We start from the raw sequence: 12,864 nt of genomic DNA on the forward strand, positions 1-12,864 counted from the left end.
AGATCTTAGGATCTAGTGACAATCTGGGAAATCCTTAGATCCCAATGAGAACCTGTTTAAAGTTTTAGAACCCAGTGAGACCCTGAAAAAGGCCTTAGGGCTCAGTGAGACTTTGGGAAAGTCTTTGGGTCCCAGTGGGAACCTGGAGAAGCCCTTAAGCATCAGTGAAAGCCTGGTTACAGAGCAAGAACATTCAAAAGGCCTAGACACCCAGTAAAAATGATCAAAGTCCTGGGAAATTTTTTAGACATCAGGGAGGCCCTGGTTACACTTTAGGCCTATTGAGATCCTGTGTAATGCTTTATGCTTCAGTGAGAATCTGGGCAAGGGTTTAAGACCTAGTAAGAACATGGGGAATGTCTTATACCTTAGGACATCCTGGGAAGACCTTAGGTCCCAGTGTGAATCTGTAGAATTAGATTAGGCCTCCGTGAGTACCAGGAAAAGACAGTATGCCTCATTGGTACCCTGATGAGTACTTAAATCCCGGTGAGAGCCTGGGAAAGGCCTTAGTCCAAGTGATAGCTTCGGAAGTCCTTAGACTCTAGAGAGAGCCCTGGACCCCAGCAAGTACCAGGAGAAGGCCTTCGGTCCCAGTGAGATTATGGAGAAGACCGTATGTCCAGGGAGAAGTCTTATGACTCAGTGAAGACCTGGTGAAAGTGTTAGGCCCCAGTAGGGATGTAGTATAGCCATTAGTCCATAGTGAAAACCTGGAGATAGCCTTAGAACACAGTAAGTACCAGCAGAAAATCTTGGATCCCAGTCAGAAACTAAAAAGACCTTAGGACCCACTGAGAATATGAGAAAGACCTTAAGTGCAATGATTCCTGGCATAAGATCTTAGTCTTTTGTGATACCTTGGATAATTACTCAGAATCTATGAGATCCTGGAGAAATTTTCAGCCTCTGTTGTAAACTTGAAGGGTTAGAGGCCCCCATTAGACACTAAGGAAGGCCTGAGTCCCAGAGAGACACTAGAAAAACCTTAAGCCACAGAAAAACCCCAAGGAAAACCTTGACCTCAGTGAGACCCTGGTAAAGTACTCAAACCCTAGAGAGATTCTGGAGATGTCTTATGAACAAGACAAACCCTGTACAAAGCTTTATGTTTCAGAAAGACTCCAGTAAATGCCTTAGTTCACCAGAGAGTCCATAGAAAGATATTGAGTCCAGTAAGATCCTGGGAAATCCTTATTCTTGACTGAAACCCTGGGAAGTTCTTAAGCTCAAATCAAACCTCAAGTAAGACCTTAGGTTCAAATAATATCTTATGGAAAGCATAAGGCAAGTTTAGATCCCAGAGACAGCTTTAGAACCCACTGTGACTCCAGGAAAGACCTGGGATCCCAGTGAGACTCTGAGGAAGACTTCAGACCCTAGTCAGTCCCAGAAGAAAGTCTCAAGACCAAGTGATAAACTAGGGAAGGCCTTAGCAAACTCAGTCATAAACTAGTGAAAACTTCTTACCCAGTGAGAATCTGGGAAGGCATTAAGACTCAGTGAGATCATTACTATGATAGGCCTTCAGACCAGAGAGAACCTACAAAGGTCCTAGACCCTAATGAGAACTTGGGAAGACTTTGGGCTGTAATACAAATCTGGGAAGGCCTTAGATCCAATTAGAACCTGGTAAAGGCATTAAGCCCCAGTAAGAACCTGAGGAGAGCCTGCTACCGCAGTAAATACCAGGATAAGGCCTTAGGCCCCAGTCAAAGCCTGAGAACATCTTAGATAACCAGAGAAAATATAGGAAAAGCCTTAGATGGAATGATACCTGGTATAAGACCCTAGTCCTCAGTGATAGTTTAGATAAGTCCAAGGTCTCACAGAAGTTCTCAGCTCCCATTATGACTCTTGGCCCTCATTATGGCTATAGAGTCCTGGGAGAACTTAGGTAAGGCCTGTGCCCCAGCGAGACACTAGGAAGGCCTTTTGCCATAGAGACCTTAAAGAAACCTTTGGACTTAGTGAGACCCTGTAAGACCTCATTTAGACCTTGGAGATAACTATTGGTCACAGTGTGACCATAAGGGATGCCTTTGGCTACAGTAAGGCTTTAAGAAAAGTCACTGAATTCAATAAGTTCCTGGGAAAAATCTTAGGCCCCATGAGACCTTGCTAAGGCCTGGGCCCAGTGAATTTCTGTGGAAGGTGTTAGGTTGAGACTGTGAAGATGTTCTTAGGCTCCCATTCAGTCACTGGAAAGAACTTATGTTAAGTCCATCTGTAGGTTTTAGGGCTATGTCAGACCCTTAGGAAAGTTTTAAGCCCTTAAGTACTTATATCTGAGCATAACAAGATGTCTCCTCTTGTAATGGTGTCTGCTACTAAGCCTGCTGACCTGTGCCTGCCTCTAGGACACATTTTGTAGAAAGAGGGACTCATGCCCTGTGGATTGTCATTTGACTTCCATTTTTGGAAGGAAACAAACTAATCAATTAATTAAAATATAGATATAAAAGAAGAAAAGCAGAGACGTCATACAAGTCTGTGAGCTTTCCTTAGGCCATGGGGACCTTCGGCTATAAAGACTAGTGAGATGATGGTGAAGGCTTCTAGCCCATGGATACTCTAGGGAAAGCCTCCTCCCCAATGAGACACATGTATAGTGTTTGGGAATTGCTGAGATCCTGGACATTTCTCATGCTTCGCTGAGGCCTTAGAAAAGGTTGTGAAGCTCCTAAAGACCCTGAGAAGGGTGGGAGCATCTTTAGGATGGTGTAGAAGGGCCTCAGGCCTCAGAAACTCTTAGCAAATCCTTAAGCACCACCAAGACCTGGAGGAGGTCCTGGAACCATTTTAAAACTTAAGCAAGGTCTTCAACCCCATATGATCCTGAGGAAGACTGGCCTTTCCTGAGACCCAAGGGAAGTCTTTAACCCCACTGAAGTGCCAAGGCTTTAGGGCCTTTGGGTCTCTGGGAAAGTCTGTGAATCACAACAAGACACTAGTGAGAGTTTAGAGAGAGCCATGAACCTTGCTGAGTGCCCAGAGGAGACATGGGCATCATTAGGAATATGGGACCCTGGGACAGAGAGTAAGACCCTCTAAAATCCTAGAGAACACAGGGGACTGTGCTAAGACCCTTCTCAAAGCAGTACAACACACTGATATCTCAGTTTCTCTATTTCTTTGGACCCCACAGCAACCATGGAGGAGGTCTTAGAGTTCACTGAGGCCCTGGTGTGATGGCTTGAGTGTGAGATTTCCCTCACAGACTTGTGTGTTTGAACACTTGTCTCCAGCATGTGGTGCTGTTCTGGGAGATTGTGAAACCTTTTCTGCATAGTGCCTAGCTGATTGATACATAAAGGGCCATAAGAGTGAGTGTTAGGGTTACAGGCCAGCCAGCACTGCTTCCGGTCTGACTCTGCTCCCTGGCCAGCACCTCTGGAAGCTTCTGCTGTCACAGACAGATCTACTTCAGCCACCCGTTCCATGATGGGTCATGAGCTAAAATAAAACCTCTTCTTCCTAAAGTTGCTTCTTCAGGAGGATTCGTTCACAGGGATATAAAAGGCACTAACTCAGGCAGAAAGAGTTAAGTTCTTTTAAGATCTTGGGAAATCAGTGAGGCCCACTGAGGTCCTATAGAGAGTCCTAAGATCCCTTGGGATCCTCGGGAATGCCATGACTTTGGATGAGAGCCAGGGAGGCAGTGTGAGCCCTCTGAGTTCCCAAGAAGATTGGGATTCGCTAACATCTGGAGAAAACCTAAGTCCCTTTAGTGCCCTGGGGAAACTGTAAGAATTTGAAAGAGTGGTGATATGGGAGGACTGTGATAGGGTGAAACTCTGAGGAAGATTGTAAGCTCCAAAAGTGCCTAGAGAAGATCTTAACCCCACTGAGAAACTGGAGCTGTCTCTGGGTGCCCCTTTAAGGGTACTCTTAAAATCTCAAAGAGACTCTCGGGAAGGTAAATGTTCTATGGAGAGCCCAGAGTCACAATGAAACTCTCATGTGGGAAAGAAATGGGGGGGGGGGAACTGAGCCATGTGAAGCCTCAAGGAAGGCCTTAAGCTACAGGGAGACCCTGAAATAGACTGTGAGGCCTGCTGCAACCTTGTCCTGGGGTAAGTCTGTTGCAGCATTAGCATATACATGAACTCCTTTAAGATATAAGCTATGTGTCATTCTTTATGGAGACCCTGGAGAGCCTTGAGCTCCCATGACAGTCCTGTGGAGGGCTTAAAACCCTGTAGGGATACTCAGGGTTGATCCTGTATGTCACTGAGACCTAACAAAGAATTTAAGTATCACAGGAAAAAAAAACATAAAGAAGACCTTAAGCCTTTTTAAGGTCCCAAGGAGAGCCAGAAACAGTGGTATAAAGCTGAGCTTGGGAAACTGAGGCAAAAAGACTGAGTTTAAGACCAGCCTAGCTATACCACAAGACTCCTTTCTCAAAAGAAAAAGCTCCTTGGGAGGTTGGAGCCCCAGCAAGACCCTCAGCAAGGCCCTCTGGCCTCTCTATGGTCCTGAGGACAATCCTCCACACTGCCCTGGTCTTCCTGCCCAGTCCTGCCTGAGTGCCTTACCTGTTTCCCTCTTGCATTCACGTTATCTTCTGCTACAGTGGCTCCACTGTAGTGTCCCAGGTAACCAGAGTGTGACTGGATGAAGCACTTTCTGGGGGACAAGGAGCAGATAGAGAAGGCCCCACAGTTTAAGTCTAGCGGCTGTGAAGCCCTGCATATAGGGTAGAGTTCTAATTCATGCCACAATGCCAAGGGTTTTTAGTGGTTTCCTGGGGAACAGGGCAGTGCCAAATCAGGAAAAGAAAGAGTCAAGGAACCCCCAGCCACTCCAAGTGGAGGCTGAGAGAAGTTTTGTAGAGCATGCACTAAGGATGGAGACAGCCAGCTCTGAGCTCTGAAGCAATTATTACTTGTGGAGACTTGTTGGCCTTCAGGTGTTTATCTTGTGCCACTGAATACTGCAGGAGGATGTACCGCAGGGCAGTCCAGCTGACTCCAAGTGGGTTATGGGTTTGTGGAGGAGAGATAGAGGAGAAGGGACCATTCAGTGCCTTGCTGCATGAGTTCTGCTTCCTTTCTACCTCTGAGGGTGAGCTGGGGTCTCAGCTGAGGTAAGGAGCCAGCTATCAATGGGAACTGTGAAACAGTCCAAGGGACAAAGATACTAGGTCCCCAACAACTGCAGCTTCCTGGGGAATGGTGTGGAAAAATGCTCAGCCAAGGACAAAGAAGGCCTCACCCTCTCTGGGACAATGTCCCCTGCTGTGAATTGGTTCATCAGGCCATCAGGGCCCCTTGTTAAGACTCTAATTACCCTAGGGCTAAGTGGAGGTGTTGACGTCCAATGAGAGTTTTCTGCAGACCTAGCACCAGGCAAGTGTTTGGAAACTGCAGCTTCAGCCCCTCTGACCATCTGCCCACCCACCCCACCTGGAGTCCTTAATGGGCTAAACAGCAAAGTCCAGGGGGCAAAAAGGAGGTGCTTTGGACTATAAAGCTAGTGGGGACCCAGTAACCCCCAGCCCTAAGTGATCAGCTACAATCAAAAAGCATCAGCAAGCAGGTATGTACTCTGCTCGGTGGGCCTGGCTCCCTAGCCAAGACCTCAGGGAGGATGTGGGCTCCTCTCATATGTGAAACTTTTGCTAGCCTCACCCCAGGCTATCTTCCAGGTCACTGGTCCAACATGGCCCTGTGGATGCGATTCCTGCCCCTGCTGGTCCTGCTCTTCCTCTGGGAGCCCAACCCTGCCCAAGCTTTTGTCAAACAGCACCTTTGTGGATCCCATCTGGTGGAAGCTCTCTACCTGGTGTGTGGGGAGCGTGGCTTCTTCTACACACCCATGTCCCGCCGTGAAGTGGAGGACCCACAAGGTGAGTTCTGCCCCTGAATTCTGTCCCCAGTGCTAACTACCCTGGTTTTCTTCACCCTTGGGCCCTTGCAAATTTTGTCCTAAGTGTGGAGGGTCTCAGGGTAACCAGAGAGCAGGGGCACGTTTCTGGGGGTGGCTAGACATATGTAAACATGGCAGCTTCCAGGAATGAGTAAGAATCCTGCCTTAAAGGTTCCTAGGTGGTAGTAACTTGGGACATGTGGCTGGATCCCAGGATAGGTACCTATTTTGGGTCCCCATAGAGCACCTGAGCTGACTGAGGATATGTAGGCTTTGGAGGCCCATGTGTCCATCCATGACCAGTGGCTTGTCCCACAGACACGCAACCCCTGCTACCTGCAGAGTTTACTTTGAGAGAAAGCCTCAGGTAGTAGGGGATTGCTCAGCTGCTCTTGATTGGATTGTCCTGTGTCTTTGCTTCTGTGCTGCTGATGCTCTGGCCTGATCTAACACAACCTCCCTGGCAGTGGCACAACTGGAGCTTGGTGGAGGCCCAGGGGCAGGTGACCTTCAGACCTTGGCACTGGAGGTGGCCCAGCAGAAGCGCGGCATTGTGGATCAGTGCTGTACCAGCATCTGCTCCCTCTACCAACTGGAGAACTACTGCAACTAGGCCCACTACTACCCAGCCTACCCCCTCTGCAATGAATAAAACCTTCGAATGAGCACTACAAGTTGTGTGTACATGCATGCGCATATGTGGGTCAGGGAGACATGAGTGGGGCTGGCTGGGGTAGCCACAGCTTAATTTATCTATCTACATGGCCACAATAGCCCCTAAAGTGTCTACCCAAGACTTCTTTGGTTCTTTCTGCATCTCCAGTTTTCTCCTGGCTCCCTGGGCACCTTCCACAGGTGCCTGTTAGACCAAACCTGGAACACAGATAGTTCGTTCCCCAAGATAACCAACACCTTCAGGTAGCCCATAACCCCCACCCTGAGTTGTCTTGGAAAACCATGACCCCCACCCCTGATGCTTCTAGCTGGATAGAGATGATCTAGAGGTCTTTGGAAGGCATGGGTGATGGCAGCTAGGAGCGGATAATTCATTGCTCTATATCCCTGGATCCTCAAGGGCCTCAGAGAACTATTATAAGAAAGAGGACCAAAATATTCCAACAATAGCTCCCACCTAGCTTTACTAAATTCTTTTTCCAGAGCTATTTTAGAAGGCCTCCCTGAATGAGTAGAAACTGGGCTTAGGACCTTGAGCTGGAAGGCCATACAGGGCATTTTCAAAGGCATATCCCAGCTCTGGGAGGACAGAGAACAGCCCCAACTGCTCTCACACTATCCAAGTGACCCTTAGTGCTCTGAGCAGGCCAGGTATCCCACATGGGTGGAATGACATACTGAAGGATTCCCATAAGCACTGGGCAGGCGCCAGAACTCCACTTCTCTGGAATGACCAGTTGTGAGTTCTAAGCATTGTAGGCCACGAAAGAGGCCTAGTGCTGGGGTCTCCTATCACTTTTCAACCCTTCCTTCCAGATAGGTGGGGTCTCTCATCAGATTCCTTGAACCTAACTGCTTGGTAGTCCCCTAGAAATTTTCTCAGTTCTAAAGAAAACCCACATAACCTGTAAATGTTTGGAGAATCTCAACGTAGAGTGCCCAGGCTGGGTGCCACCTGTCCGGCAGATGAGAATTTAGGGGTCTAAGGTGATCCTGGTCACCACAAGGGCTGACTGACCTGCCTGCTACCCAAGCCAAACCAATCTGTGTCTTCCTGAAAGCTCTACCCAGAACCAGGATGACAAGCCTCTGAACTAGACACAAGCCTTCTTGCTGGTACTTGGCGGTTGGGAAGCCTCCTCCAGCAGTGCTAAGAACCCCTTTCCAGTCACCCCCTCTCTGTGACAATACCACAGGTCCACCTAGAGAAATGATATAGGGCTCTAGCAAGCTGTAGCCCTGAAAAGGGAAGGCCAGAAGTGAGCATGATGGATGAGGGGACAGATGGAGACTGTACCCGAAAGAAGAAAGGAGGAGGAGGAGCCTGGGGTCCTTCTATGGGACTCCCCAGTGGTAAGTTAGCACATCCTGAGGTGTGGTGCCCTGCTGGGGTGGAGGTATGTGAGTATATATATATATATATATGGGATAGAGAGACTCATACTAATACATGCGCCATGGGGAGACTGAGGCCTGAAACCAGGGCAGCCACTCTTGTGCTATGCTCAGTGCTATGGTACTCACAGTATAGGTTCCCAGACACCTAATATGGTCTTCTGATGTAGCTGCCTCGAGGTTGGCTCCTCCAGATTGCATTGTCTCCGGGTACAAATGAGCTGACACCTCAGCCTAGTCCCAGGGACCATATTTGCTTTCTCACATTATCAATAAATGTTTACTGTACTCATGTCCTCTAGGGCTGAACAGGCCCTGAGTGATATGATAGGTGGCATCAGGAATGCTAAGGTCCATTTTTACTCTTTGAGATCCTTATACCCAGCACGGTTCTGAACCAAGGAGTAAGAAGCACTGCAAAACCAGGTAGTTCTTACGTCAACCTACTTAGAAAAGTTGGCAGCATCAAGTACTAGTTGGTGGCTCTCTAGCCTAGATGAGGGAGACCTCCGAGGAGCCTTCCCACAAACTAAGACTGGGTGTCCCTCTGTGTAGATAACTACTGTTTTGGAATAGACATTTGTGAAATCTGGGTAACATAGCTGGAAATGACTAGTCATAGAAGCGTCCAGCAGAGGGCACCAAAACCTTGCTTTTGAAGTACTACAAGTCTGAAGGGCCTACCATACATAGATCTTCCTAGGGGCTGCAGAGTGTCTCCCTTTGCTCCCCTGTAGTCACAGGAACAAAGAAGCGTCCCAAGAAGCTGGTTGCCCTAAATTATGGAGAGTATGGGGTTTGGGAAGGAAAGACTGGATGTGAATCTTTGGGGTTTAGGTTTCCTAGATCCCCGTGGAGGAGGATAAACAAATGTCCAGGTGTCTGCACTATTTCAGGAATGTCTCGGGTTAGAGTCATCTTCTACCTGTCTACAATTACAACTGCCTAGAGGAGAGTATAGGGGGCACAATCCATGCAACACCGCACTCTGTGGCTCAGCAAACAGGCCAGGGGAACAGACTGTTTCCAGCTGGGACCTTTGTGGTTCCCAGAGCCCTTGTGGACACAGAGACTGGGAGCGCCAGAGGAGCCAGGAGTCCCTCTTTTTGCTTGGGGTTTTCTTAGGCGCACAGGCTAGAAGACAAAACTCTAGTTTTCACACGAAGTAGGGGCTACAGGGACCCCAGGGTGCAGGATGCTTCACACAGAGTCCATCTGGGACAGGGTCAGCTCTTTCCCATATCTACCTTCCGCTCAGCGCTGAGAATGGGAGGCCAGTTTTGAAAAGAATGCTGGGGGTGGTGTGGCCAGGGGTAGGAGAGCTAAAGAACAGCCTGGATGCCGTGTCTCTTTTCTCTCCTCCCCCCCCCCTCCCCTCCAACTATTGTTTCTGGCTGGGCCGAGGAACAGCAAGGCAGATTCCTTCGAAAGTGAAGCTGTGGAGGTGGCCCTGTGTGGTCCAGTCACGCTGTGCTGGCGCCAAGTTACCCAGTGGCTTTGAGCCAGCCCCCTTGGAGTCACTGGCTCACTGCCTGGCCCCCAGGTATCCTACCCACCCCACCACTACCTCGATACAAACACCTCACCTATAACACCCTTCTGCTCAAGGTAGTCAAAATCCCATGCCTGATCTGCAGACCCCTGAGGCAGACCCTTGAATCTGGACCTAGGCTGAGCTATAGGTTTCCCATCATGCCTCTCTTTCCAAGAAGGGCCTAAACCAGGGCTCCTCAGACTGAAAGTTGTCATGGTGATGCATCACCCACTCAGTGCTCCATCTGTATGCTCAAAGTGACTAGATCCAGTTATCTGACCTCTGAGCTAAGGCCACCAACTCTGGTTGGCTGTGCCAGCCAAATCCCAAAGGCCATATATGTAGAACTATAGACTAATGATGGATTCTTTACCATTTTGTCAACAACGAAAGTATGTCTTAAAGCTACCAAACCTGGAGGTCCACAGACCCTCACGTTTCCATGACGCCTCATCCTTTGCAGTCCTGCGAAAAAAGCCTTTAGAATACTGCTGCTAGCAACGCCACCGCGCCACATTCCACCAGGACCTCCCTCTGGCTCTCCCAGTGCATCTGTGTTTGTGGACAACAGAGTGGAGTCCCTCAGCCCTGCCAGCTTGCGGCTGTTCATGCTGAGGCCACGGCACTCCCCCTCAGCTCTTCAAAGGCTACCCTGGCTTAGAACTGAGTCCTGCTCCAGCTGGATCTCCACTTTCCTGTCCAATCCCTAAGACCCACGGTGACCTCGACTGCGGATGACCTGGAAGACTCCTCCTAGCTTCTCTGGGTTCAGGTCCTGAGCATGGGTCAGCAACACCTGGTGACCCAGCAGCAGTCAGAATGGGACTGAGGACCAGAGGTAAACTGAGGCACCCAAATCTGTGCCCTGGCAAGTGCTACCTGATCTTCCCTAGGTCTGACTTCTCAAGATGAAGAACAGCTTCAGTTGGCAGGACTAGGGACTAGTAAAAGGTGAAGTGCCCCAACCTGGACCCAAATGTTGAAAAGGAGATGGGAGGGGCTGGCTGAGTGGGAGAAAAGCTGTCAGAGAACTAGTAAAGGAAGGAGCCCCACATCCCAGCTCTAGCTGCACAGTCAGACCTTAAAAGCAAGGAGTAAATGAGTGGGAGGCTTCCTTTCAAATCAGTGTCCATATTCTATAGTTTATAGCCTTGAGATAGGTCCACTATGGCCTCCTCATATAGCCAGGCACTGCTATGAGCCTTGATTAGACTCATACTGAGTTCTTCTTTAAAGCCTGGCATATGGGCTGGCCATGGCATAAGCAAGGGGTGGCTATAGCTACGAATTATATAAAAGGTGTGTATGGAGGATGTGAGAAGTACCCTTAGACTCCTTGGGTCAATAGGCCTAAAGAATGAAAGCTAGTGGCTCAGTCTGGTGGAGACTAATGTCTTGGATCTGAGAGTCTCTGGATTTCATCTTCTGGAGATAGCCCTGGCTCTCATGTGGCTATTGTGAAGAAGAGAAAATGGGCACACTTCCTATATATGCTCCCAACATTGCCCTGGGTATATGAAAGGCACCATATTCTAAGGGACAGGATCCTCCAGAGATGGAGCATTGAAGCATCCACTCATCTTGAAGTGAATCAAGGAGAAAAGGTTTAGTAAAGAGTAAACTCTCGGGAGAGACCAGCTGCACCATGTTACAGATGAGGACTCCTCTGATCCTGAGCTTCACTGTGTATGTTGAGGCAAGAAGTTCTTTGCAGTTCTTTGAAGTCCTAGATCAGTACTCAAGGCATCCTTAGCCAGGATTCCACCCCAAATCCCAGAGTCCCCTCTGGAGTAAAGTTTTGTTGGAACAGATAGAAGAGCCTTTATGGACAGGTGCTTCACAACTATAGGTTCTGGACTATAGGTTCAAATTCATTTCCACATGGTTCCAGAAATAATCTTTGGGATCAGAAGGGGAAATGGAGGTTTGGAGTAGACTGATGATTACCCAATGTAATGAGCAGGATAGGTATTTGAACCTAGGCAGCCACTAGCACCCTGTACACACTCTGTTCCCATGTGATGCCCAGTGGGTAAAAGTATATTGAATGGACTCCTTATCTCCAAGCCTGGGGTTTTCTTGGTTCTCAGCTGTGTAGTTGTAGCTTTTGAGAAGGTTATCTCAGCCTTGCCAGTCAGCCAAGGGGAAGAAATCAATGTGCAAGGGTTAGGAACAAGTTATGTGAGGTAAGATGAAAAGGTTTTTTTTTTTCCTGTGCTATGGATTGAATCGGAGCCTCATCAGATTCTCTACCACTGAACTACATCCCGAGCCTTAACACCTCCCTTCCTCTTCTCTCCATTCCTAAGGCTTGGTAAAGGACCTTGTAGTTATGATTGTGGGGGAAAGAGGCATGTTCTAAAGAGTCAGTGCAATTTCTTAAATGACCACCAGATGTCAAGCTCGAGCCGGGTTTGCAAATTCCCTTTTCAGGTGCAGGATGGTGGGGAAGCCAATGTGAATTAAGAACAGTGTTTAATACACCTTTATACATCCTAGGGACCCAACCTCTTATCTAGAATCCAGGGATTATACCTAGAAAGAGTCCAGAATACATTTATTTTAATATAAATATGACAAAGTTTTCTTAGAACTAAATAGATAGTTCAAGGTGTCCTATTAGGACAGGAAGATATGCAAAGAATGCCTGATAAGATGTGGGGGGGAGACCCTTCCGTCCCAAGCACAAAGCTAAAGAACTCACTTATATCATGAATCTATAGAAGGTATTCTCTCTGTAGGGAGAAGAATTACAGCTTTGCCTCTTACCACTTCCCTTCCCTGAGTACCCCCAGATCCCTGCAGTAAGAACTTTAGATTGTGTACTGTAATTAAGATATACCTATTAGCTGTCAGCACGAGGCCACTTTAGCAGTCCAGGAAGAAAAACTGGATGCTGGGGATTTCTAGAGGTACTTCAGCTTTGTTTTTCATAAATGAGAGTCTAGGTAGATCCCCCAATTAGATGACTCTCCTCTCCCCAAGCCTCAAGTGAGTAGATTTTCTTTTCTGTGATGTGTCTTCATAGTTATACCTCAATATTTGTTCTTTTATTTATGGTTCCTTCCTCCTTACTCCTGTGTCCCCTAGACTTGTGTCCACGGAACATGAAATATAATTTTGAAGGGCTATGCCCTTCAGACTCTAACTCACTAATAATTTGTGCTCCATTCTTGCCTCAGTGGCACCAAGGTTTAGTTGCTCCTCCATGGGCACTTGTTGCCTGCATTCTTCCCTTCCTTAAACAATCAGTGTTCTAAATAAAATAAAATAAAATAAAATAAAATAAAATAAAATAAAATAAAATATCTCTGGGCCTATTCCTAGGGGAAGCCAAGGGGACAGAGCTTGTATTCATTTGGGAAAATTAAAGCTCCTCTTCTCTG

The 12,864-nt window shown here is 47.9% G+C and overlaps 1 protein-coding gene across 1 annotated transcript; it reads left to right on the plus strand.

Annotated features, from left to right (window-relative positions):
* Window positions 1-5,489: 5,489 nt before the first annotated feature.
* Ins (insulin) lies at window positions 5,490-6,548 on the plus strand. The gene is made up of 3 exons (XM_052173628.1): window positions 5,490-5,544; window positions 5,654-5,854; window positions 6,342-6,548. The coding sequence occupies exons 2-3, from the start codon at window positions 5,668-5,670 to the stop codon at window positions 6,485-6,487; spliced, it is 333 nt and encodes a 110-aa protein (XP_052029588.1). The 5' UTR covers window positions 5,490-5,544; window positions 5,654-5,667; the 3' UTR covers window positions 6,488-6,548.
* Window positions 6,549-12,864: the final 6,316 nt, after the last annotated feature.

Source organism: Apodemus sylvaticus, chromosome 1 (genome assembly GCF_947179515.1).
Source record: "Apodemus sylvaticus chromosome 1, mApoSyl1.1, whole genome shotgun sequence".
Classification (NCBI taxonomy): domain Eukaryota; kingdom Metazoa; phylum Chordata; class Mammalia; order Rodentia; family Muridae; genus Apodemus; species Apodemus sylvaticus.